Source organism: Schistocerca serialis, chromosome 8, assembly GCF_023864345.2.
Source record: "Schistocerca serialis cubense isolate TAMUIC-IGC-003099 chromosome 8, iqSchSeri2.2, whole genome shotgun sequence".
Lineage (NCBI taxonomy): Eukaryota > Metazoa > Arthropoda > Insecta > Orthoptera > Acrididae > Schistocerca > Schistocerca serialis.
The window spans coordinates 435,679,320-435,707,047 of NC_064645.1; the positions used below are offsets into that span (position 1 = coordinate 435,679,320).

Sequence of the window (27,728 nt, forward strand, 5' to 3'; positions counted from 1 at the left end):
GGTCACAATTGGAGCAGCACTACACCAAGAAGTGAATGGACATTGACAGCCTTTCACCAGCCAGGTCACAATTGGAGCAGCACTACACCAAGGAGTGAATGGACATTGACAGCCTTTGGACTTTTTTTTTTTTTTTTTTTCAAAGAAGCTATAGCACAGGCAGACAAAGTGGAGTGCTTGGAATAGGGAGTTACTGGCAATATATGAGAGCGTGAGATATTTTCGCCCTTACATTGGAGCCCAGCCAGCGACAGTTTTCATGGATCATAAACCTACCATGTCAGCCTCCCACAACATCAGTGACAAATGTTCTATGACATAGAGTTTGAACTCCCATTAGGAAGCAATGCTAAAACGAGCAAACGTCAGGTACACTTTCTGAAGTAACTAATGGAGATAAAGACCTGAAACTTTTACAGTGTACAGCTGAAACATCATTCTTAAATCACACAAAAATGGTTAATGTATTTTATATATTTCATGAGTAATCATTTTTTTGTTCTATAAGGCAAAAAATTAAAACTTTTCTAAACACCTTGGAGCTTGTAAATCTGTTCTTTTTATCACTACTGGTCTATTTTTATCTAATTAATCATCATTGTATTAACAAGAGATACTGTAAGTCTGATGTCTGTAGCAGTCATAGTTTTTGAGAAAAGTGTACCAGAAGGTCAAAAAATGTAGTTTTGAGAAAAATGGTATTAAAGTTTTACATGCAAGAAAGTAATGTACAATGTCATACAGACACACTTTTAAAGCATTCCAGGGCTATACTGTGGCTCAGCTTCTTGATCTTTATCTTCTTTTCTTTGATCTTCTGGCTATCCTGGCCTCCTTGGTAGCACTTCCTGCAGAAATATCAGCATAACGGATACGGTCCATGTCAATCTTTTTCAGTCCCCTTTCAGTATTGATACCATCCTTTGTTCCCAAGTGTCTTAATACATCAGTCTTCTTTGACACACCAACATTGAAGCACATCACTGCATCATGAACACCAAATTTTAGTGTTTCTTTTCTAACAAAAACAGTTTTTGGTAGCCATGTCCAAATGACAGAATTCAAACTTTCATTTGGGTTTTGAGTTTTTCCATGGAGACGCTTTTTCAAGAGCTCTTGTTGGCTAAGGTCTCTGAAAATGGGTTTCACAGCTAGCAGGATTTTTTTCTGGAATTGAATGTTTGTGCTTATAGCTGGAAGATGTAGCTGGGCTGTTGAATTTGCACCAGCTGTCAGGTCCCCGTGGGTGAAGGTTATGTTGTGGTTCCTCATCTGTTGAAATTTTATGAAAGAATATAGCCCAGATGGCTCTCCTCCTTCTACATTGTTGCAGTTATTTCTAATGGCCATACCATAATAAGTCTGGATCCTGTCTATTTCAGCCTTTGTCAGGCCCCCTTTACCACCTAACTTTTTTCCTTACATATCTTTAGAATCTTTAGAAGTCGTGATCCCATTCTTTTCTGTACATGTCCTATACATTCCAGTTTATTAATTTTGACTCTAGGCCCATAAGGTTTATCTTCTACCACTTTCTGATAAGCCTTACTGTCCCCATCCCCAAGATAGTCTGTATAGAGGATACCTCTTGACTGCACACACCTTTTGAAAATGTTAGCAACACCAGCCACTTCCATGCCTCCACTAGAACCATCATAGTCCTTGTTGCACACATGTTGTATAGTGGGATTTTTGCTACAGATGTCACAGAACTTAGTAATAATTTCAATATCCAGAAGCTTCCCAGTATCAAAAGAAGTTGCTGACACAATACCATTTAGGGATGTATGCCCACGTTTCTGCCAACTGCCATCAAAACCAGCAGAAATTTGCCTTGGGTCAGATTTCGTATCATTCAACAGAACTACTTCTTTGGCTGCTTTCAACATTGTAGATTCACTTACCTCAGCTACAGCTGCACCAATAGTCTTGTTGTAAACATCAAACTTTCTTGGAGGTGGAGGAATGTTCATCACTGCACAAAGAACAGCACCTGCACTTCGCCCTTTCCCAATTGATCTAAGTTCATACACTAATCTTATATTGTTTTCATACAATCTGCTTCTTGTTACATGGGATGACATTGTATTGGCAGTACAGCTACATTCCAAACATGTCAAAAGTAAATTACAAACAATTCCCTTGGTTTTCACCACATCATCTTGCAAAGTAACGTTTCCACCACAGTTTTTACAATTTGTGTGTTTTTCGATAAGCTCACGTAATAACCTCATAGAGATCAGAATGTTTGTGTCAGTAACAACAGAAACACTGTTCACACCACATATTGCATTGTCACGCAATTGAGAGGCACTTGGAAAACCGGCAGCACCTAGAAGCTTCTTGCTTGAAGCACTGACACTCCCACTGACTTCACTTTCAATATTATTTTCTGGCCTCGGTTCAAAACTAGCAGTTTCACGGTTTATTTTTACATATGTATTTCCATGAAACTTAGGCTATTATCCAAACTTTCTTATTCTACCCATTGTGTTATAACGTTTCACAAAATCATTACATTTATATCACCAAAACGTAAACAACTAGGATGAAGAAACTGACAAATGATAGTCGGCAATGCAGACAGGCTGGCAAACATCAGAATAACAATTCTCTTTTTCAACCCAAATAAAGAGTATTTATATCCGTGGAACATAAATGATTGTTGTACTATAGTCAATGCTGACTACTGCACAAGACACAGCAAAAATGGACGTGGCGCTAGTTACCATGCTTCATGAACAAATTAATAACTCCAAATCTAATAATCAGATTTGTATGAAACAAACGGCATTTTGTAGCCTAATAATTGGAGCATAGATTAAGACTAAAAAAAAAATTAGCTTTTTTTTGAGCCTGGTGGCGACTGTCCCCTTAAGTCATCATGACCTCATCATAGCACAAGAGAGTGATCAAGAGTTGCAAGACTTACTAACAGGTCAGCACACAGGGCCACCGGCATCTCACCATCATTAACATCCAGTCTTCATTCACAAAGCATTGGCCGATTGCTCGCACATCATGTTGCGCATGGATGCCAATGGGCTGCTCTACAACCTCCTAATACTGGGCCCTACCAAGTACTGTGATGTAATGCCCATGCTATAGACATCTTGCAAAATGGAAAAACTCTCAATGTGTCCATTGAAAGAGTGAAACCAGCATGGATCTTACCGATGCATGAAAGCAACGGAATGGTGGAAAGGTGTCACAAGACACCGAAAGTGGTCCTCATGTGTGTCCTTCAGTTCAGGATGACCAAAGGTCAGGCAAGCGTACACCCAGTCAAACTGCTTATCTGTCTGGCTACGCTATGTGATCAAAAGTATCTGGACACCCCCAAAAACATACATTTTTCGTATTGGGTGCATTGTGCTGCCACCTACTGCCAGATACTCCATATCAGTGACCTCAGTAGTCATTAGACATTGTGAGAGAGCAGAATGGGGCGCTCTGCTGGACCTGTGGATTTCGAATGAGGACAGGCGATTGGGTGTCACTTGTGTCATACATTTGTACATGAGATTTCCACACTCCTAAAATCCCTAGGTCCACTGTTGCCAATGTGATAATGAAGTGGAAACGTGAAAGGACACGTACAGCACAAAAGCGTACAGGCCTACCTCATCTGTTGGCTGACAGAGACCACTGAGAGTTGAAGAGAATCGCAATGTATAATAGGCAGACATCGATCCAGACCATCACATAAGAATTCCAAACTGCATCAGGTTCCACTGCAAGTACTATGACAGTAGGTGGGAGGTGAGAAAACGTGGATTTCATGGTCGAGCTGCTGCTTATAAGCCACACATCACACTGGTAAATCTCAAATGACACCTTGCTTGGTGTAAGGAGCGTAAACATTAGATGATCAAACAGTGGAAAAATGTTGTATCGAGTGACAATCATGGTACACAATGTGGCGATCAGATGGCAGGGTGTGGGTATGGCGAATGCCTGGTGAATGTCATCTGCCAGCATGTGTAGTGCCAAGAGTAAAATTTGGAAGCAATGATGTTATGGTGTGGGCTTAGCATCCCTTGTTGTTTTGTGTGGCACTATCACAGCACAGGCCTACATTAATGTTTAAAGCACCTTCTTGCTTCCCACTGTTGAAGAGCAATTCGGGGATGGTGATTTCATCTTTCAACAAGATCGACCACCTGTTCATAATGCACGGCCTGTGGCAGAATGGTTGCATGACAATAACATCATTGTAATGGACTGACCTGCACAGAGTCCTGTCCTGAATCCTATAGAACAACTTTGGGATGTTTTGGAATGCCGACTTCATGCCAGGCCTCACCGACCAACATCCATACCTGTCCTCAGTGAAGCACTCCCTGAAGAATGGGTTGACATTCCCCAATAAACCTTCCAGCACCTGATTGAATGTATGTCTGTGAGAGTGGAAGCTGTCATCAAGGCTGAGAGTGGGCCAACACCATATTGAATTCCAGCATTAACGATGGAGAGTGCCACAAACTTAAGTCATTTTCTGCCAGGGTTCTGGATACTTTTGATCACATAGTGTATATTTATGGGTTCCAGATATGATGATAGTATCTTCTGAAACTTCTTTGACAATTCTACGTGTTGCCCTCTTGAGAGTTGTCAGCTCAAAATAAGTGAAACCGAGCGAGGTGGCGCAGTGGTTAGCACACTGGACTCGCATTCGGGAGGACGACGGTTCAATCCCGTCTCCGGCCATCCAGATTTAGGTTTTCCGTGATTTCCCTAAATCGTTTCAGGCAAATGCCGGGATGGTTCCTTTGAAAGGGCACGGCCGATTTCCTTCCCAATCCTTCCCTAACCCGAGCTTGCGCTCCGTCTCTAATGACCTCGTTGTCGACGGGACGTTAAACACTAACCACCACCACCATCAAAATAAGTGGTAATCACATAGTTGCACCAGGGTTGTCATGTCTTGTAATATGCTAATAAATCTAATACAAGCAAAAATATTTAACATCCTAGAATTTTTCTACAATAGTCACTCCATCTCATTCATTCATTCGTTCATCAATCCACCCAGTCTATTCTGCACATCTTATCGCAAAAGAAAATCTTCAGGAATGTATAAGGGGGTCAAGATGTACATTAACAAACAGCATTACTAATTAGTGACTATTAAATTGCTGTAAACTATTTTTGCTTAATCAAATTAAATGTCACACAATAAATGTAGGACAAAAGCCAATACTTTGAGCAATGGTGTTGTTTCCTCAGTCTTCATAAACTGTAGCCCAGTTCATAAATGATGGTGGGTCTCGCAGGTTGAGGCTCAGATAGGGATTGCAGTGTTGCCAGTTCCAAGTGACAGTTCCGGTATGTGCACACACATACTTTGTGCCTGAAATGATTTTGTTTTCTGCAAATTATGTCACTCTCTTAATTATATAAGTAGTATTACTTATAATATTACTTGTTGCTTCTATCACCATCAGTGATGACAACTCTCAACAAATGTAATAAAAATTCACTAAACAACTCACTATGATCACATTTAATGCATGCATTGGTGCTGACATTTACTGCAGACTCCTCAGAACATTACTGAATTCTCACTGTCTGTCAGAAAGTGTGTGATGTATCTACACAGAACAAGCCTAAACTCGAGTGCCATTGTTTCTGACTCCAACTATACATACTATTCATAATAGAACTGCATCCTTGTTATTTGAATGACTACTCTGATATTTATCACCGAGCGAGGTGGCGCAGTGGTTAGCACACTGGACTAGCATTCGGGAGGACGACGGTTCAATCCCGTCTCCGGCCATCCTTATTTAGGTTTAGGGATGGTTCCTTTGAAAGGGCACGGCCGATTTCCTTCCCCATCCTTCCCTAACCCGAGCTTGCGCTCCGTCTCTAATGACCTCATTGTCGACGGGACGTTAAACGCTAATCTCCTCCTCCTCCTCATATTTATCAGAATAATAGTTATTTATATACAGTAAGAAGAGAGGTCTGTATACATTGCACTATTAGTCATCCAGCTGATAGAAATCTTGAATCATGTAATTAGATAATTTTTGGAAAGACTTACAAATAATACAAGTTTTGTTTCCTTTCAAATTTATGGCAATTCCAAAATAAAGATCCCCATTTGAACCTGAAACAAGGAGGAAGTCTATAATGGAAATTATTTTTGATTATTGGATTTTGATTGTGTGAATCATAATCCATCTGAATTTTATTATCATTATCATCATCATCTACTGCCAATTAAGAATTAAATACACTGTAGTAGGTGCCAGGTGGTGGTGGTGGTGGTGGTGGTGGTGGTGGTGGTCGTGGTCGTGGTGGTGTGTGTGTGCGTGTGTGTGTGTGTGTGTGTGTGTGTGTGTGTGTGTGTGTGTGTGTGTGTGTGTGTCACCAGGCACACGCGCTGATATGAAACTTCATGGTAGATTAAAACTATGAGCCAGACAGAGACTCAAACTCAGGACCTTTGCCTTTTGTGGACAAGTGCTCTGCTGATTGAGCTACCCAAGCATGATTGACTCCTCACAGCTTTGCTTGGAAGGTAGGAGACAAGGTACTGGCGGAAGTAAGGCCGTGAGGATAGGTTGTGAGTTGTGCTTGTGTAGCTCAGTCAGTAGAGCACTTGCCCATGAAAGCCGAAGGCCCCTGTGGTGTAACTGCAATGCTGGGGATAAAAGAAAATGTTGTCACTATAAGAAAACAAACTGAAAGTTAATCATCTTTCTGTAATGTTAACGATCACTGAAAAATCAAGTTCTTGCAATATAGTGGGTATAACTTAGTATGTTCAGAAAAATAATTAACAGTGTCAACTTATCTTGCTCTTGATACTTCGCTGCAGATACTGTTTCCTGGATATTTTTTAAGTGAAAAAAAAGCTGGATTACTGTATGATCCTCAGTAGTCATATAAAGACAGTTGTTGTTTCAGGTGTACTATATGTTACATCAGAGTCCTTGACAAAATCTTATATCTTACTGGTCACCTTGTGCAGTTCCTTGCAGGTGCTGCATACATTTGCTGCCAATTGTAACATTGTTACATATAGTAATTTTGCTAATTATAATCACAGTTGTTGTTCAAAATTACAGAAAATGTTATCATTTGGTGGTTACAATTGACGTATATGAAGTGGAATACAAGGTCAAATAATATGTCGTTTCCACAGAAAAATTAGTGAAATGATACAAATAAACAATGCTGACTACATTTTTGTTAATTGCTCTGAAAGTACCCCATCCAAAACTTTCTAACAGGTTTCTGGTTTCAAATATACATATATTATCTTTTGGTGTTTTAATAAATATTACAATAGTCCAAATAATCACATTGTTTACATTGTTAATAAGATTTTGTTTTATGAGTTTCAGTAATTGCTAAGTGATTAGTTGTTGTTATGATTAGCAGTTCAGCAGTTGCATAGTAAGCTGACAGTATGTTAATCAGATATTACTGATTAATATTACTCCATGATAAAATGGGGATTAATTTATTGTACTCACTGTACTTTTCCAAATCTTTAGCAACCGGTCACCAGGTATGGCCTTACTAAATGTTTTGTGTGTCTTCATTCCACCTAGCACATCTGGAGTCACAATTATAAGGTGCATACTATATTTGCAAATATTGAAGAAATTACTGGAACATCTTTTCAACAAATGATATTTACAAGAACTCTCACTAACAATGATGAACATGCATAAAGAGCAGTCTGTTGGCAACTTTGTGCTCTTTGTTTCTTCAATTGCGTATCATATGTCCAAAGTGCATGTGTTGTAAAATTGTTGTTTTGTGTGGTCCTTTGTGTTTTAATTAAATGGGTGATAAACAGAAAAAACTTGTAGTGACTATGCATCAAAAACAGCATGCCGCAATGCGATAGGATTCTGAGGTAGCAGCCAAAATTATTGCTTTGGAGTTAGGAGTAGGAAAAAGTACTGTTGGAGACTTGAAGAAAAATCAAGCAGAAATAGAAAAGTGGTGTGCTTCCCAAGCTGGTGGAAGTGGAGTAAGATTAAGGAAGACAATGTTGAATGGTAAGCATAAAGAAACTAAGAAAGCTTTATTTTAGAGGCACGGACATTTAAGAGGAAAAGTTTAGCTCATTACCGGGTCACTATTGCAGGAAAAAGCATTGCCATTTAAGTGGCAAATAGGAGGAGCAGATTGAGAATTTATTGCCAGTGATGGGTGGTTGGAGTGGTGGAAAAAAAAATTCACTATTTGCCAAATTACCATTACTGAAGAGGCTTTATCTGCTGACAAAGAGGCTGTATCATTGTTTGAAGACTGCCTTTTGAAGTTAATTTATGAAGAAAGAATTTCTGGTGAACAGTTGTATAATTGTGATGAGACTGGTTTAAATTAAAAGATGCACCCTATGAAAACGCTTGCTTCAGAAAAGGAAGCTGCGGCACCCAGATACAAGAAAATTAATGAATTAGTTACCATATTGGCTTGGAGTAATGCAAATGGCAACCACAAGCTTAGTTTTACAGTGATAGCATAATCATGGAAACTTAAAACTGAAAAATCACAGATCACTGCACCTACATTACACTAATCAAAAGAAAGCATGGATGAATTCATAAGTCTTTTAAATCTTATTCCAAAATGAATTCATACCAGCTGTAGATAAATATTTGAATATCAACAGTTTACTGAGGAAATCTGTTGCTCCTTTTTGATAATGCACATTCACATCCCACCAGTGATGAACTCACAGGTGGAGATATCAGAGCATTTTTTTAACCACCAAATCTGACTGCTCTTTGTCAGCCGATGGAGCAGGGCATCCTTGAGTTGCTAAAAAGAAGTATTGCTAAAGTCCTCTCAGTTTGTTTACGGTGACTGATAATAATGAAGACAGTCAGCGTACTGAAGAGGATTGACTTGCTATATGTCATAAGGGGATTGGCTGAAGTGTGGGAAGAGATTCCAAACATATCATTTTTAAAGTCATGAAAATTCTTTTAGAAAATGAAGTTGGGCATTTTAATTTTGAACCCATGTGTTAAGCCAAATTGAAATACGAAAATGATGATATTGTTTTCTTGGTCAAAAATGTACTGGACTGTAAGAACACTGATGCAGAGGACGTAACAGAATGGATGGCAAATGATCATGCTGATGAATTAACTGACAACAATATTCTGGAAATGATGATGCAGTGGAAGTAACACAAGAGAAGGAGGCGAACTTAGATGACAGGAGAAATCTCGTCCCACATTTGCAAGGGTTCTAGATTGGTTGAGACAGCACAACAGTACATTAATGAGCAGGAGGAAGCAATGCCAGCTGACAACATATGATTGTGAAAGTGGAGGGATATTACAGCACAGGAGAGGGCTAAAGGAGGGAAACAGTCATCTATCAAAGCCTTTTAAAAAGACCTCTTTTTTGTTAGGTCTGACTTTTGACATGTGTAATCATACATTCATTCTTTACAATGCAGATTGTTTTATGTTTCATGTACTAATTTTTGAGATTAGCAGTACATACATAACAAACACTTCTGACTTACATGTATTATGTAAGAAGTCACTAAATATTTATAAAATTGGGTTTTGGTATAAAAAAGGGTGTTTTGAATGGTACAGCTGGGGCTGGAAGAGAGCCTATTCAGCTTTTTTATTATTGAGCTTGACCTTCTGCCACATTAGGTTGGATAATTGAGAATCCATTGTAGATGTCAGGTGGAAGTACTGCGTGTTTAAGTCTTTCAGGAAGCATGTCTTGTGTTATTAAGGAATTACAAAGATAGGTCAAGGACAGTGTTTTTGAGTCAGCCCAAGGTTTTAACACTGGTCTAGAAACAAGTGTCTGCTATGTAAACAGTGTCTGTTAGAGTAAGTCAAATTCACTTAATTTCTTGTTGAACTGTTGTCATTTGTTTATTTGTTGATGCTTCGAATTATTTTTACTTTGTTTGTGAAATGTTTTATATACATAAACTGTGTGTGTGTGTGTGTGTGTGTGTGTGTGTGTGTGTGTGTGTGAGTGAGTGAGTGTTAATGGAGTGTTAGCTCATAATTGCAACCTGTTATAATTCAGACTTGTTGCCATATCATCCCTAATTAACTGTTTACACATGTATTTCCTTCATTATGTTGTTTAAATTTTTCCATTTTTCCTTGATTATATGAAAAATAAAAAACAGTGGAGATAGTACTGGTCTTCAACAAAGTTTTAACTTGTACCCTACATTCAGATAACACCCAATTTCTTCCCCCATATGTGTCAAAGCCAAGCTACTGCCCAATATCTAATGAGACATTAGTTAACGAACCATTGAGGGAACAAACCTAGAAGAATAATACAAAAACTCATTTTTCCAGGTTTATGAAAGATGTGTAATCACTTAACATAAAAATTGATGATTGCCGTTTCATACTGAAAACACCAAGAAACCTTTCAAATTTTTGATACTTCGTACAGCTGTTCAGTATTTGATAACAATGGAAACTTGAAGAAGGGAACAACAAACAAAAAATTATAAAGCACATTGCAGACAGATGTGTGGCACATTAGTGCTCTTGGAAAAGCATGTCATCACAGTACCTTTTGAACTTTGTTCTCCATCTAATATTAGTACACAACCTACTCTCCTCCAATCTCCCCGCCCCCTCTCTCCCCCCAGTCTCCCCCCCAGTCTCCCCCCCAGTCTCCCCCCCAGTCTCCCCCCCAGTCTCCCCCCCAGTCTCCCCCCCAGTCTCCCCCCCAGTCTCCCCCCCAGTCTCCCCCCCAGTCTCCCCCCCAGTCTCCCCCCAGTCTCCCCCCCAGTCTCCCCCCCAGTCTCCCCCCCAGTCTCCCCCCCAGTCTCCCCCCCAGTCTCCCCCCCCAGTCTCCCCCCCCAGTCTCCCCCCCCAGTCTCCCCCCCCAGTCTCCCCCCCCAGTCTCCCCCCCCAGTCTCCCCCCCAGTCTCCCCCCCAGTCTCCCCCCCAGTCTCCCCCCCAGTCTCCCCCCCAGTCTCCCCCCCCCAGTCTCCCCCCCAGTCTCCCCCCCCCAGTCTCCCCCCCAGTCTCCCCCCCCCAGTCTCCCCCCCAGTCTCCCCCCCCAGTCTCCCCCCCAGTCTCCCCCCCCCAGTCTCCCCCCCAGTCTCCCCCCCAGTCTCCCCCCCAGTCTCCCCCCCAGTCTCCCCCCCCACAGTCTCCCCCCCCCCACAGTCTCCCCCCCCCCACAGTCTCCCCCCCCCCCCCCACAGTCTCCCCCCCCCCCACAGTCTCCCCCCCCCCCACAGTCTCCCCCCCCCCACAGTCTCCCCCCCGCACAGTCTTCCCCCCCCCCCCCGCACAGTCTTCCCCCCCACAGTCTTCCCCCCCACAGTCTTCCCCCCCACAGTCTTCCCCCCCCCCACAGTCTTCCCCCCCCCACAGTCTTCCCCCCCCACAGTCTTCCCCCCCCCCCCACAGTCTTCCCCCCCCCCCACAGTCTTCCCCCCCCCACAGTCTTCCCCCCCCCCCCCCCACAGTCTTCCCCCCCCCCCACAGTCTTCCCCCCCCACAGTCTTCCCCCCCCCCCACAGTCTTCCCCCCCCACAGTCTTCCCCCCCCCACAGTCTTCCCCCCCCACAGTCTCCCCCCCCACAGTCTTCCCCCCCCACAGTCTTCCCCCCCCACAGTCTCCCCCCCCCACAGTCTTCCCCCCCCACAGTCTCCCCCCCCCCCCACAGTCTTCCCCCCCCCACAGTCTTCCCCCCCCCCCACAGTCTTCCCCCCCCCCCACAGTCTTCCCCCCCACACAGTCTTCCCCCCCACACAGTCTTCCCCCCCACACAGTCTTCCCCCCCACACAGTCTTCCCCCCCACACAGTCTTCCCCCCCACACAGTCTTCCCCCCCACACAGTCTTCCCCCCCACACAGTCTTCCCCCCCACACAGTCTTCCCCCCCCCCACAGTCTTCCCCCCCCCCACAGTCTCCCCCCCCCCCACAGTCTCCCCCCCCCACAGTCTCCCCCCCCCACAGTCTCCCCCCCCACAGTCTCCCCCCCCCCCCACAGTCTCCCCCCCCCCCACAGTCTCCCCCCCCCCGCACAGTCTTCCCCCCCCCCCGCACAGTCTTCCCCCCCCCCCGCACAGTCTTCCCCCCCCGCACAGTCTTCCCCCCCAGTCTTCCCCCCCACAGTCTTCCCCCCCCCCCCCACAGTCTTCCCCCCCACAGTCTTCCCTTCCCACAGTCTTCCCCCCCCCCCCACAGTCTCCCCCCCCCCACAGTCCCCCCCCACAGTCCCCCCCCCCACAGTCTTCCCCTCCCCCCCCCCACAGTCTTCCCCTCCCCCCCCCACAGTCTTCCCCCCCCCCCCCCACAGTCTTCCCCCCCCCCCCACAGTCTCCCCCCCCCCCCCCCCCACAGTCTTCCCCCCCCCCCCCACAGTCTTCCCCCCCCACAGTCTAAACACCCCCCCCCCCCCCCACAGTCTTCCCCCCCCCCACAGTCTTCCCCCCCCCCCCACAGTCTTCCCCCCCCCCCCCCCCCCACAGTCTAAACCCCCCCCCCACAGTCTAAACCCCCCCACAGTCTAACCCCCCCCCCCCCCCACAGTCTAACCCCCCCCCCCACAGTCTTCCCCCCCCCCACAGTCTTCCCCCCCCACAGTCTTCCCCCCTCCACAGTCTTCCCCCCTCCAGTCTTCCCCCCCACAGTCTTCCTCCCCCCCCCACAGTCTTCCCCCCCCCCCCCCACAGTCTTCCCCCCCACACACATTCTTCCCCCCCCCCACATTCTTCCCCCCCCCCCCCCACAGTCTTCCCCCCAGTCTCCCCCCCCACACAGTCTTCCCCTCCCCCCCAACAGTCTTCCCCCCCCCCCGCTGTCTCCCCCCCACAGTTCCCCTCCATTCTCCCCCTCCACTCTCCCCCCTCCACTCTCCCCCCTTCCTCTCTCCCCCCTTCCACTCTCCCCCCCTCCACTCTCCCCCCTCCACTCTCCCCCCCTCCACTCTCCCCCCTCCACACTCTCTGCCCCCCTCCACACTCTCTCCCCCCCCTCCACACTCTCCCCCCCCCCTCCACACTCTCCCCCCCCCTCCACACTCTCCCCCCCCTCCACACTCTCTCCCCCCCCTCCACACTCTCTCCCCCCCTCCACACTCTCTCCCCCCCTCCACTCTCTCCCCTTCTCTCTCTGTCCCCCCCTGGTCTCTCTCTGACCCCCATCTCTCCCCCCCCCCCCCCCCCCCGTAATTTAGTTTGTTTGTTTGTGTATGTGTGTTGGGGGGGGTGTATGCATGCGTTATTGAGTGTGTGCTAGAAAAGACAAGTTCTCTTTCTTTCTTTCAGCTCCTTTTATTACTGTTAGAATTTTTCAGTTGAACATGGTGTGCATGAAAATTACAGGGAACGTCTTCGACATGCATACGAGACAGACTTCTGGGATGGTGCTCGGAAAACAATTGCTGCCTTATGGGACGCCCATGGCTGGCTTTGGCATGGTAGATAACACTTGATACCATAAATTCTTCTCATGTAAACATGTAATTTTGAATATTTTTGTTGTAACTACAGTTCATATAAAATTAGAGGCAGCATAACTTGCGGTAGTACTTTACCTTTTTTGATTAAAAACTGTGGAAAACTGAGTGGAACATGTAAGGCAAGAGTTGGGTCTTGAGTCTGTCTGGGAAAAATTTTTGATCAGTTCATAACAACATAACTTTAGTAAAATCACGCACATTATAAGATAATAAAACTAAGAGATTAAAGAGGTAAGTACAAAGGAGAATCGTGTTTTGTTGACAAGTCTGAGTTTTAGTTAGTTCACAGAACAGGAAATGAGTGTTTGTGAAGCAATTCAGTATCTGGGTCATTACTAGTAGAGGCAGCGTGATAGACCTTTGTTATTGGCAATTGGAGAAAACTTTTCTGTCTCTGCTGTTGGCATCTCTACACAATACCCACTTGACATATTGTAATATTATGTGATGTGAGAATGTTGCTCAACAAAATTTATTTCTTCTACTATACCATCAAAAGCCATGGCTTATGTCGAAAGTATTAGAGTTCATGTAGTGAGAACTGCATCAGCTGTGAGGCTTACATATTTGTATTTGCTGAGTAAACCATGCACAATTTCTGAGTGGCTCTTAGGGTTCTTTCTCTTTCACATATCTAAAAAAACTTATCTGACTTCCCACAAACAGCCACCAGGTGTTATATTGTAGAGCTTATAGAGTATACTGCATACATCTCCCCTCCCCCCCCTTCCTTTTCCATTCACAAAATGGTATGCAATAAGGAAGCCTGTTAACACTCTTGTGTATAATCTCAAATACCGCTAAGTTTATTGTAAAATGTAAATCTACATCCATATTGTGGAAACCACTATGAAGTGCATGTATGTAGATGTAGATATAGAAAGGATACTTCACATTTTATCACTTGTTAGTGTTTGTTCCCATTCCATTTGTGTATTGAGTACAGGAAGAATGATAACTTACATGCTTTGTGCTTGGTGTAAATGGTCTAATCTGGTCTTTGCAGTCCCTACAATAGTGATACATGGAGGGTTGTTGTATAGTACTAAATCCTCAGTTAATACTGGTTCTCAAAATTTTGTAAGTAGGCTTTTGCAAGTTAGTTGTCATATGTATCCAAGTTTCTGAACTTCAGGTTTTTCTGCAACTCTGTAAGCTCTTCCATGGTCAAACTAATCTTCTTTGTATATGTTCAGTGTGGATGTGAGACTATTTACCATATGGTTACCAACCTGTAGAGGATTGATGTGCAGACTGTGCGCAGCAGGATTTGTGTTGTTAGTAGTTGCCATTAGGCACCGGTACTGGCACAGCAACATAGGGTTGAAAACGTAAGCATCAGTTTGCATTACAGTTGCAGAGTCACCATGGATCTGTACAAGGTGAGCAGGGCTTTAGTTGTTAAACTGTTTTATCAAAACAACAGCAATAGTGCTGCTACACAGAGGTAATCTTTCCACACTGGGGTTGAAGAACATGCTTCAGAAGTTCTAATGAACTGGTGATTTGAGAGTTGCTCCTGGGAGAGGCCGACAGCCAATTGCACCACAAATTATTGAAGAAGTTACGGTTTCCATGGCTGAGAATACTGGATGCAGTGTGCAACCTTCAAGCAGTGCATGGGCTGTGTCACAACAGCTTCACTTTCCATGGTCCACCATTGTTTGGGGCAGCAGCAGAACAATCTCTAGTTTGCTTCCAGGCTGTCATGGGTGCAGATGGTTGCCATAGTGAGCAACGTTTGTAACATGGAGTGTAAACATGGTACACAGTTAACAGATGTTACCCTCTCATTAAATTAAAATGTGTTTCTTTCAATGATTTATTGGTTATCTCTCTTCTGCATGTTCTTATTGAATGTTTCTACTAAGTTTCATTGTCCTATGATCACATGTTTGTCATGGGGACCCCATCAGGTAGCGGAAGTTTAATTATAACCACCCTGTACTTAATTATGTATAACTGCACATCTGCAAAAAAATCTGATATTACTATTGAAACTGCCTGTCAGGTACACTACTGCTCGTTAATTTCAATGAACCATGACAGTTATCTGATTTTTGAATATGAATTACAACAAAACATCATTTCTCCAAAAATATAATTATATAAACTTAGACTATGCAAGTCGAGGTTAGATATCAGCTATATTACAAAAAGGATAGATTAAAAAATGGAAAATCCAGGAAGAAATAATGACAATACTATGAAAAGGATATTTGCTACTCACAATAAATTGACACCACGAATCCTGCAGGGCTGTCAATAGATATGTAACGGTATGAGAGGATGGAGATCTCTTCTGAACAGCACGTTGCAAGTCATCCCAGATATTCTCAATAATTATGTCTGGGGGAGTTTGGTGACCAGTGGAAGTGGTTAAACTTGGAAGAATGTTCCTGGAGCCACTCTGTAGCAATTCTGGACATGGTGTGTTGCATTTTCCTGCTGGAATTGCCCACGTCCGTCGGAATGCGCAATGGACATGAGTGGATGCAGTTGATCAGACAGGATGCTTACGTATGTATCACCTGTCAGTCATGTCTAAACATATTAGGGGTCCCATATCACTCCAACTGCATGCACCCCACATATTTAACAGAGCTTCCACCAGCTTGAACAGTCCTCTGCTGACATGAATGATTCACGAGATTGTTTCCACACCGGTACACGTCCAACCACTCGATACAATTTTAAATGAGTCATCTGACCAGGGAACATTTTTCCACTCATAAACAGTCCACTGACGGTGGTGATGGGTCCAGGCGAGGCGTAAAGCTTTGTGTCGTGCAGTCATTGAATGGCCCAGCATGGAAATATACAGCAATTTGCAGAAGGGTTGCACTTCCATCACGTTGAATGATTTTCTTCAGTCGTCGTTGGTCCCGCTCTTGAAGGACCTTTTTCCGGCTGCATCAGTGTCAGAGATCTGATGTTTTACCAGATTCCTGATATTCACGGTATGCTCTTGAAATGATTGTACGGGAAAATCCCAAGTTGATTGCTACTTCAGAGATGCTGTGTCCCATTGATTGTGCGCCAACTATAACACCACATTTAAACTCACTTAAATCTTTGATAACCTGCCGTTGTAGCAGCAGTAACCAATCTAGCAACCGTACCAGACACTTGTTGTGTTATGTAGGCTTTGCTGACTGCAGCGCTGTATTCTGGCTGTTTTCATTTCTCCATATTTGAATACGCATGCCTAAACTAGTTTCTTTGGCATTTCAGCATATGAAACTTTTGAAATGATACATGCTAGGCAAATTGTCTTCATTGTTTTGTATTTTAGATGGTATCAACAAGTGATAATATATCACCATAAATTTGCAAAGAAAAAGGAGGAGGGGGGACAGTTCCTAGATAATTGATGAAACATGCTTCTCATTTTCCCCCCGAGATGACAATGAGTACTGAGTGTCTGTAGTATCAAGTATTGTGAATAATCTGCAATGTGTATAACTCTTGCATAAGGTCTATGATGGAATGCTCGAACTTATGAGCCTCTACAGTTCTGTGCTTTATCCGCGAACAAGTGTTGGCATATTTGCTTGAAAAACACAGTAAATCAGCAGTAGTCACACTCCTCTAAGCCACAAAATACGGGACATGGCAAAGGCACTCAACATCCCTTTCAGCTAACCAAAATATGTAAGGTTCCAGGTACTAGAGACCCAGGAAATACGAAGTCTCTATTTTACCTAGATATACTGAATGAGTAAGAAAACTAAAAATACATATTCAAAGCAATAATGACATTAAATAAGAAATGTCTATTTCTAAGACCGTAGCCACAAGTATGTGATCAACCATAATTGGTATAGCCTCTAAAAACAGTTTACGTTCCACTGAAATATAAATATTAATAAAACTAAAACTCGTTTCACCAGTACAGAAGTAACCTATATTTGTCCTGGAAATTTTAAAATAATTTTAGTAATTTTTATATTTCCGGATAGTATTGGAACTTATTTTGTGGGACTAATATCATTGTAGATTGCTGGAAATGCTTTTTATATATGCAAATTACCAAGTATGTCTATTGTCAGAACTCTAGATTGAATGGAAATCTGTACTCTCATCCATCTTCCCCTTTGCGCTCAGACAACTCAGTTGGTAATCTTATCATGGGTCAGAGAAACACAGAACATAACAACTCCTCCCTCTTGTTGTACCACGCTATATAAAGCACCATAATAATTTGATAAGCCATCAGTTTGACAACATTAGTTATGCTTATGGTATCTGTACCTACAATTATATACAGTGTAGATGTATTTACAAATTGACATAGCAAGGTAAATAGAGAAAAATGTTGAATTTCCTTACTATTCATGTTATTTCTGTGTAATGAATATTTTTAGAAATGTAGGAAACCAGTATTTGCTTATTCTGTTAGGTAGCTATTATTTTACATACCTCAATTGCAGAAATATTTTGGAGTTAAATAATACTATTTTATTTCCAGGTTATGAAGTCAATGGAATGGATAACATCCCAGATGAATCACCTGCCTTAATTGTTTACTATCATGGTGCTATTCCTGTTGACTTGTATTATTTTATATCAAAGGCCTACCTTTTTAAGAATCGTCTTATACATACAGTTGCAGACAGGTTCCTCTTCAAAATACCAGGTGATTGCATTTCTTTGTCAAACGCTTACTTAATATTGGGGGCAGGTGTTAGTAAAAGGAATTTAGAGTGTAATGTGTACTTACATAGGCTACATTTAATGTGGCAAGAATGCTAATTGTTGAAAAAGGGGAATAGCAGGGGAATACCACTTTCCGAGTTGAAATAAATAACTGCTGTTTTTCTTCTATTGGTAGCATAAAAATCACATGTCCATGCTGATGTTTATGAAAGAATAACGGTTTGGTCCTTAGACTACTGGCTTCAGTCAGCAATGACCATCTTCAAATCTGCTTCAAAACATTGGAAACTAAATACAACTAGTGAACAGATTACATCTTAGAACAATAAAATATGCCCCAATGAAAAATTACTATTTTCATGACTATGAAAGCATGCCTGTAAAATACAGGATGACAATTATTGAAGTATATGAAATAAAATCATCATAACTTCTGAAAGGTTTGCATTAGGGCGTTGAAACTGCAGGCTTGGCCGTGGGGCATAATGGGAATTAGTATGGTTTGTTTTAGCGATAAAACCCACTTTTGTTTGGATGGATTCGTCAATAACCAAAACTGACGCATTTGGGGGACTGAGAATCTGCATTTTGCGATTAAGAAGTCTCTTCACCCTCAACGGGTGACTGTGGACTGTGTGGTGTGCAGTGTCCAGTCACTGAATAATTGGTGCAATATTCCTTGGTGGCGTGGTGACTACCGAACGGTATGTGAAGGTTTTGGAAGACAATTTCATTCCCATTATCCAAAGTGACGCTGGTATAGACAAGATGTGGTTCATGTGAGACAGAGCTCGACCCCACCGAAGCAGGAGAGTGTTTGATCTCCTGGAGGAACACGTTGGGGACCGCATTCTGGCTCTGGAGTATCCACAGGCCACTGGCATGGGCCTCAATTGGCCATCATATTCTCCGGATCAGAACACATATGACTCCTTTTTGTGGGGCTGTATTAAAGACAAGGTGTGCAGCAATAACCCCAAAACCATTGCTGAGCTGAAAACAGGCATTTACGAGGTCATCAACAGCATTGATGTTCTGACACTTAAGTGGGCCATGCAGAATTTCATTATTTTTCTGCACCACATAATCACCAATGATGTCAAGCATATCGAACATGTCATAACCTAAATCCGAATATCTGTAGTGATGTTTACGTTTTGAATAAAGTGCATGCTCACTGCAGTTTGTAACTAATTTACATTTTTTTTTTCATATAGTTCAATAATTGTCACCCTGTATGATGAGACAAACATATTTTATAACATGTCCTAATACACACATCAAAAATGTTTTCATCACCCCAGTTCCCAGAACTCCTGCAGACAGACATTGACTGTGGATATTGTATCACAGACAACAGTCTCTTTGGCTGTTGAGAGATGTTACTAAATCCGCCCAAAGATGTAAACAATCGTACATTAGCAGCGCCTAGTGGACAGAGGGGGTCCAACAGCTGACCAGTTCCAGTCATTCCACCAGGAAGGAGGTAGACAACTCATTTTGTCTGAAATTCAACTATGCCTCAATGGTCAATACCATGGTTTGATCGCACCCGCATTATTACTTTGTGCCAGGAAGGGCTCTCAACAAGGGAAGAGTACTGGCGTCTTGGAGTGAAATAAAGCGATGTTATTCAGACATGGAGGAGATACGGAGAGAGAGGAACTGTCGATGACATGCGTCACTCAGGCAGCCCAAGAACTGCTACTGCAGTGGATGACCGCTACCTTTGAATTATGGCTTTGAGGCACCCTGACAGCAATGCTATCATGCTGTATAATGCTTTTTGTGCAGCCACAGGACGTAGTGTTAAGACTCAAACTGTGCACAATATGCTGCATGATGAACAATTTCACTCCCGACGTCCATGGTGAGGTCCGTCTTTGCAACCATGACAGATGGGCCCGACAACATGCAAATGGACCACTTAGGATTGGCATCAAGTTCTCTTCATCAATGAGTGTTGCATATTCCTTCAACCAGACAATCGTCAGAAAAGTGTTTGTGGGCAATCCAGTCAGGCTGAATACCTTACACACTCTGTCCAACGATTGCAGCAAGGTGGAGGGAGGTTCCCTGCTGTTTTGGAATGGCATTATGCAAAGCCGACGTATGCCGCTGGTGGTCATGGAAGGCGCCATAACGGCTGTATGGTACGTGAATGCCATCCTCTGACCGATAGTGCAACCATATCGGCAGCATATTGGTGAGGCATTCGTCTTCATGGACGTGCACATCTTGTGAATAACTTCCTACAGGATAACGACATTGCTCGACTAATGTGGCCAGCCTGCCTGGGATAGATTGAAAAGAGCTGTTTATGGACAAAATGACCTACCAACCACTTTGAGGGATCTATGCCAAATCACGGTTGAGTAGTGGGACAATCTGGACCAATGGTGCCTTGACGAACTTGTGGATAGTATGCCACGACAAATACAGGCATGCATCAATGCAAGAGGACATGCTACTGGGTATTAGAGGTACTGGTGTGTACAGCAGTCTGGACCACCCCCTCTGAAGGTCTCGCTTTATGGTGGTACAACATGCAATGTGTGGTTTTCACGAGCAATAAAAAGGGCGGAAAAGATGTTTATGTTGATCTTTATTCCAATTTTCTGTACAGGTTCTGGAACTCTGAGAACTGAGGTGATGCAAAACTTTTTTTGGTGTGTGTGTGTGTGTGTGTGTGTGTGTGTGTGTGTGTGTGTAATAAAGCCGTAGTGACAGTGTGTAAAATATTATGTAAACTAGGCCACAGTTCTGGCAAAGCCACACTGCCTCTATCACTACTGATCATAACAGACTGCACATAGTAGCCACAACATATGTTTATGGCATAAGCTCATTAGATGTCAGTACTCTAAGTCTACACATATTCGTCAGTTATAAAGATTGTACAGTATTTAAGAAATAAAGAGTACAATAGTAAAGTCTGTAGTGGGCACTCCAAATGTATAAGCTATTACAGTGGATGAAGTGTAATAATTAAAAACTCAAAGTTAAATTTAAAATTGTTAAAAGGAAATGGTTAAGTGATAATATGACTCGGAGATGTTCTGGTGGTCATTTTAGATAAGAATAATGAGATACACAATAAAATGCTCATAGAGTTCATTAAATAACATAAACTTGATAGAATAACTAAGGAAAGAAGCGAAAAAGGATGAAAACAAGACTAAAGTAAATGATCAGCGACATCTGTTAGCGCAGCCGCCAGAACGCAGCTTAGGCTAGAAGTCGGAGGAACTTAACCACCAGAGAGCCTCATATACCCTGTGACATGCCACTGCAAGAAAAGTATAATAAAATATTGTAACAGTTGCTTAATAAAAATAGCTTGTTAATGAAATGTATTATATAAAAAAAGAAGGGAAAATCAAATGCAAGAGTAAAATGAAAGATGGTAGAAAATGGAGCAAATAAGTGATGCACTTTATGCTATGTAACAACAGGGCAAGATACACAGCAATGTAGGCATCAGGTACAAGATCACATTGCCCAGCGAGCACTTTCGCCGGCTCCTGTGACCGTGTCGCAATTTGTTAGAATAACGGTTAACTACATTTAAACAAAAATGGAAATCGGGCACTACTCATCTGCAGCTGATTGGTGTGTGGCACATACAATGAGCTGACAAGTCATTGGATAGTTTATGCACATATACAGTTAGTATCGCACATGCTAGGTGTAAAAGGACAGTGCATTGGCGGAGCTGTTATTTGTACTCAGGTGATTCGTGTGAAAAGGTTTCAATGGGATTATGACCGCACAAGTGGAATTAACATTGAATGGTAGTTAGAGCTAGATACGAGGGATATACCATTTCGAGAATGATTATGTAATCCTGCAAGCATCCACAGTATCTAGAGTGTGCCAAGAATACCAGGCATTACCTCTCACCATGGACAATGCAGTGGCTGATGGCCTTCACGGAGAGCAGCAGCGTTTGCATGGAGTTGTCGATGTGAACAGACAAGTGACACAGTGCAAAGTAACAACAGAAGTTAATGTGGGATGTATGATGAACGTACCCATTAGGATAGTGTGGCTACATTTGGCATTAATAGTGGTGCAAGTGTCTGCTAACAACACAAAATAGCCTACAGCACCTGACATGAGCTCATGACCATGTCGGTTCGGCCCTAGACAACTGGAAAATCATGGGCTGTTCAGATGAGTTCCAGTTTCAGCTGATATGAGCTGACGGTAGTATTTGAGTGTTGTGCAGAGCCCATGAAGCCATGGACCTAAGTCATCAACAAGGCACTGTGCAAGCTGGTGGTGGCTTCATAATGGTGTGGGCTGTGTTTACGTGGAATGGACTGGGTCTTCTGAGCCAACTGAACTGACCATTGACAGGAAATGGTTTTGTTTGGTTACTTGGAAACCATTTGCAGCTATTCAGAGACTTCATGTTCCCAAACAACTATGGAATTTTTATGTATGAGCAAAATTTCACCAGGCCATAAATGTTTGAAGTTGGTTTAGAGCACATTCTGGACAATTTGAGCAAACAATTTGGCCACCCATATCGCCCAACATGAATCCCATTCAACATTTATGGGTCGTAATCGAGAGATTGGTTTGTGCAAAAAATTCTGTAACAACTTTTGCAGTTGTGGCCGGCTATGGAGGCAGCATTGCTAAATATTCCTGCAGGGGACTTCCAACGACTTGTTGAGTCTATGCCACATAGAGTTGCTGCACTGTGCCAGGCAAAAGAAGGTCTGACACAATATTAGGCTTTATCTTATGACTTTTGTCACCTCAGTGTAACTGGAATCTTTGCACCATTTAGAAGTCTTTAACTGTGAATAGTAATCTTTTTTGATACATAAGCTTACCTATATTCACCCATTAGAAAACCAGTTTGATAATGATACTTTTGGTAACAGTCACCATACATCTCCATGAATAATGATACCTCTAAAAGAGATTTATAACTCTATATTAGAAAATTAATAACAAAATTAATTTGGGGAGAGTAACATGCTTTACGTCTTTCCATAGTATTGCTTTGTTATGACAAACATTTCTGGTAATCTTACGGTTTTTTAACCAGGATGCCAGGCTGGTATGTGTTAGTAACTGAATGATTTTACATGACTGTGACTTCTAATACAAATGTTGATAAACAAAACTGATTGTGCTTTTGCATACTTTAGTTACAAGAAACAATCTTAAAGACATTGACGTCTCATAAGTACCATAGCACTCTGGCTATTCTTTCATTTCATAATAGGGTTTTTTGTCTTAAAGTTAATTTTGTTGAAGTTATATTCTGATTACTTAAAAATCTTAAACTTTCATAGAGCTGTACTCCACACATTGATCCACTATAGGTGAGTGTTTGCCTTTCCCTTATTTCATGTTTAAAGTTCATTATACTACTTTCACCTAATTCCTAAGATACATCCTTTTCTCCTATTAAATCACCTTTCCTTCTTTTCCCTTCCAACGTAGTGTGTCTCTACACAACATCCTCCAACCTATCCCCCTTTATATTTACACAGGTATAGGGCCTGCCTTCTTGGTACACTTACTCTATATATTATCATATATTATGAAAGATTGCTGCTCACTATTGAGTCACAGACAGGCACAACAAAAAGACTGCTATACATGTGAACTTTCAGTCAAAAGACCTCCTTATAATGAAGAGTGCACACACACACACACACACACACACACACACACACACACACATATTCACACCTCGCAGACACATGACCACTGTCTCTGGCCATTGAGGCTGGACTGCGAGCAACTGCGTCTGATGGGAGCAGCAATCTGGGTGATGGGGATAAGGAGCAGGTTGGGGTGGGGTGGGAAGGGGGAGAGATAGCATGGTAATGGTGAAGGGGGGCATAGTGCTGTTTATGGGAGCATGCAGGGATGGGGTGGGGACAGGGTAGGGCTGCTAGATGTTGTCTGGAGGTTTGAGGGGGAGGGAGGGAGGGGGGGGGGGAAGCATAAAAGGAGCGAAGTAGAGGAGGGGCTCGGGGAAAGACACAGACAAATTAGCGGGTGTGTTGGTTGAATAGAAGGCTGTGTAGTGCTAGAGTGGGAACAGGGAAGGGGATAGGTGTATGAAGGACAGGGACTACTGAAAGTTGAGTCCACGGGTGCTACTGTAACTTGGGATATACAGTATGTGATCAAAAGTATCTGTAACCCCCAAAAACATATGTTTTTCATATTAGGTGCACTGTGCTGCCACCTACTACCAGCTACTCCATATCAGTGACCTCAGTAGTCATTAGACATTGTGAGAGAGCAGAATGGGGTGCTCCGCTGGACTCATGGACTTCGAATGTGGTCAGGTGATTGGGTATCACTTGTGTCATACATTTGTACATGAGATTTCCACACTCCTAAACAGCCCTAGGTCCACTGTTTCCAATGTGATAATGAAGTGGAAATGTGAAAGGACACATACAGCACAAAGGTGTACAGGCCGACATTGTTTGTTGACTGACAGAGACCGCCAAGAGTTGAAGAGGATCGTAATGTGTAATAGGCAGACATCTATCCAGACCATAACATAGGGATTCCAAACTGCATCAGGACCCACTGCAAGTACTATGACAGTAAGTGAGAGGTGAGAAAACGTGGATTTCATGGTCGAGCTGCTGCTCATAAGCCACACATGACACTGGTAAATGCCAAATGACACCTTGCTTGGTGTAAGGAGCGTAAACATTGGATGATTGAACAATGGAAAAACGTTGTGTCGAGTGACAAATCATGTGGCGATCAGAGGGCAGGGTGTGGGTATGGTGAATGTTGGGTAAACATAATCTGCCAGCGTGTGTAGTGCCAACAGTAAAATTTGGAGGTGGTGGTGTTATTGTGTGGTCATGTTTTTCATGGAGGGGGCTTGCAACCCTTATTGTTTTGCTTGACTCTATAACAACACAGGCCTACATTGATATTTTAAGCACCTTCTTGCTTCCCACTGTTGAAGAGCAATTCAGGGATGTCAGTTGCATCTTTCAACATGATTGAGCACCTGTTCATAATGCACCACCTGTGGCAGAGTGGTTACATGGCAATAACATCCCTGTAATGGACTGGCCTGCACAGAATCCTGACCTGAATCCTATAGAAAACCTTCGGGATGTTTTGGAACGCAGATTTCATGCCAGGCCTCATCGACATACATCGATACCTCTTCTCAGGACAGCACTTGTGAAGAATGGACTGTCATTCCCCAAGATAACTTCGAGCACCTGATTGAATGTATGTCTGCGAGAGTGGAAGCTGTCATCAAGGCTAAGGGTGCACCAACACCATACTGAATTCCAGCATTACCAGTGGAGGTCACCACGAACTTGTAAGTCATTTTCAGCCAGGTGTCCGGATACTTTTGATCAAATAGTGTATTGCAGTGAAATTCCCACCTGTGTGATTCAGAAAAGATGGTGGTCTTAGAAATGATCCAGGTGGTGCAGCTATGAAGTAGTCATGGAAGTGAAGCATGTTGTGATGGGCAGCATGTTCAGTAACTGGATGGCCCAGCTATCTCTTGGCCACAGTTTGACAGTGGCCATTCAAGTGGACAGACAGCTTGCTGTTTGTCATGCCCATGCAGAAAGCAGCACCGTTGTTGCAACTTAGTTTGTAGCTCACATTACTGCTTTCACATGTAGCCCTGCCTTCGATGGAATAGGTGATGGTTGTGATTAGACTGGTGGTGGTGGTGGTGGTGGTGGTGGTGGTGGTGGTGGTGGGAAGAAGTATGGGACAAATCATGCATCTATATCTGTTACAGGGATATGAGGCATGGAGTTGGGAGCAGTGGTAGAGTAGAGATGGACAAGGATATTGCTTAGGTTCATTAGGTGGCACAATACCACTGTGGGAGGGGTTGGATTCAGTTTCTCCGGTCGTGGGCGGTACTGAGGTACAAGAGGAGTAACCAGACAGTGGGAATGTGGGAGCTGGTAAATGACTTGAGAGATGAGGCACAGGAGTCCTGTTTTTGTATGAGATTGGGAGGGTAGTTTGTCTGTGAAGGCCTCAGTGAGATCCTTGGTATATTTCGAGAGGGACTGCTCATCGCTAAAGACACGACAGACACTCGTGGCTAAGCTGTTAAGAACAACTTGGTATGGAATTGGTGGCAACTGTCCAAGTGAAGATATTGCTGGTCGTTTTCAGGTTTGATTTGGATGGAGGTACTGATGTAGCCATCTTTGAAGTGAAAGTCAACATCGACGAAAGTGGCTTGTTGGGCTGAGAAGAACTAAGTGAAGCAAATGAGCGAGAAGGTGGTGAGACAGCTGGACCACCCATTTGCGTGACATGCTGCCCAACACAACTGGCTTCACTTCAGTGATTACTGTGCTGTCTGGATCCTTCCTACTAACACCAGCTTTTTTCTCTCTCTCACCCTGACTCTCTCTCTCTCCCCCCCTCCCCCTCTCACTCCCCTCCCCCTCCCTGCGTGCCCCCTCTCCCCCTCCCTGCGTGCCCCCCTCTCCCCCTCCCTGCGTGCCCCCTCTTCCCCTCCCTGCGTGCCCCCTCTTCCCCTCCCTGCGTGCCCCCTCTTCCCCTCCCTGCGTGCCCCCTCTTCCCCTCCCTGCGTGCCCCCTCTTCCCCTCCCTGCGTGCCCCCTCTTCCCCTCCCTGCGTGCCCCCTCTACCCCTCCCTGCGTGCCCCCTCTTCCCCTCCCTGCGTGCCCCCTCTTCCCCTCCCTGCGTGCCCCCTCTTCCCCTCCCTGCGTGCCCCCTCTTCCCCTCCCTGCGTGCCCCCTCTTCCCCTCCCTGCGTGCCCCCTCTTCCCCTCCCTGCGTGCCCCCTCTCCCCCTCCCTGCGTGCCCCCTCTCCCCCTCCCTGCGTGCCCCCTCTCCCCCTCCCTGCGTGCCCCCTCTCCCCCTCCCTGCGTGCCCCCTCTCCCCCTCCCTGCGTGCCCCCTCTCCCCCTCCCTGCGTGCCCCCTCTCCCCCTCCCTGCGTGCCCCCTCTCCCCCTCCCTGCGTGCCCCCTCTCCCCCTCCCTGCGTGCCCCCTCTCCCCCTCCCTGCGTGCCCCCTCTCCCCCTCCCTGCGTGCCCCCTCTCCCCCTCCCTGCGTGCCCCCTCTCCCCCTCCCTGCGTGCCCCCTCTCCCCCTCCCTGCGTGCCCCCTCTCCCCCTCCCTGCGTGCCCCCTCTCCCCCTCCCTGCGTGCCCCCTCTCCCCCTCCCTGCGTGCCCCCTCTCCCCCTCCCTGCGTGCCCCCTCTCCCCCTCCCTGCGTGCCCCCTCTCCCCCCTCCCTGCGTGCCCCCTCTCCCCCTCCCTGCGTGACCCCTCTCCCCCTCCCTGCGTGACCCCTCTCCCCCTCCCTGCGTGACCCCCTCTCCCCCCTCCCTGCGTGACCCCTCTCCCCCTCCCTGCGTGCCCCCCTCTCCCCCTCCCTGCGTGCCCCCTCTCCCCCTCCCTGCGTGCCCCCTCTCCCCCTCCCTGCGTGCCCCCTCTCCCCCTCCCTGCGTGCCCCCTCTCCCCCCTCCCTGCGTGCCCCCTCTCCCCCCTCCCTGCGGGCCCCCTCTCCCCCTCCCTGCGTGCCCCCACTCCCCCTCCCTGCGTTCTCTCCTCCTCTCTCTCCCTCCCTCCATCCCTCCCTCCCCGTC

The 27,728-nt window shown here is 44.6% G+C and overlaps 1 protein-coding gene across 2 annotated transcripts in view; it reads left to right on the forward strand.

Moving 5' to 3' along the window:
• Nucleotides 1–27,728, forward strand: part of LOC126416256 (transmembrane protein 68) — a 127,531-nt gene that overhangs the window by 54,004 nt on the left and 45,799 nt on the right. Inside the window, exons 3-4 of one of the 2 annotated variants that reach the window (XM_050083884.1) lie at nucleotides 13,324–13,418; nucleotides 17,932–18,099. In XM_050083884.1, the coding sequence (XP_049939841.1) occupies nucleotides 13,324–13,418; nucleotides 17,932–18,099 (263 nt within the window). The remainder of the gene's footprint in view (nucleotides 1–13,323; nucleotides 13,419–17,931; nucleotides 18,100–27,728) is intronic. The other variant, XM_050083885.1, reaches the window with a different exon arrangement.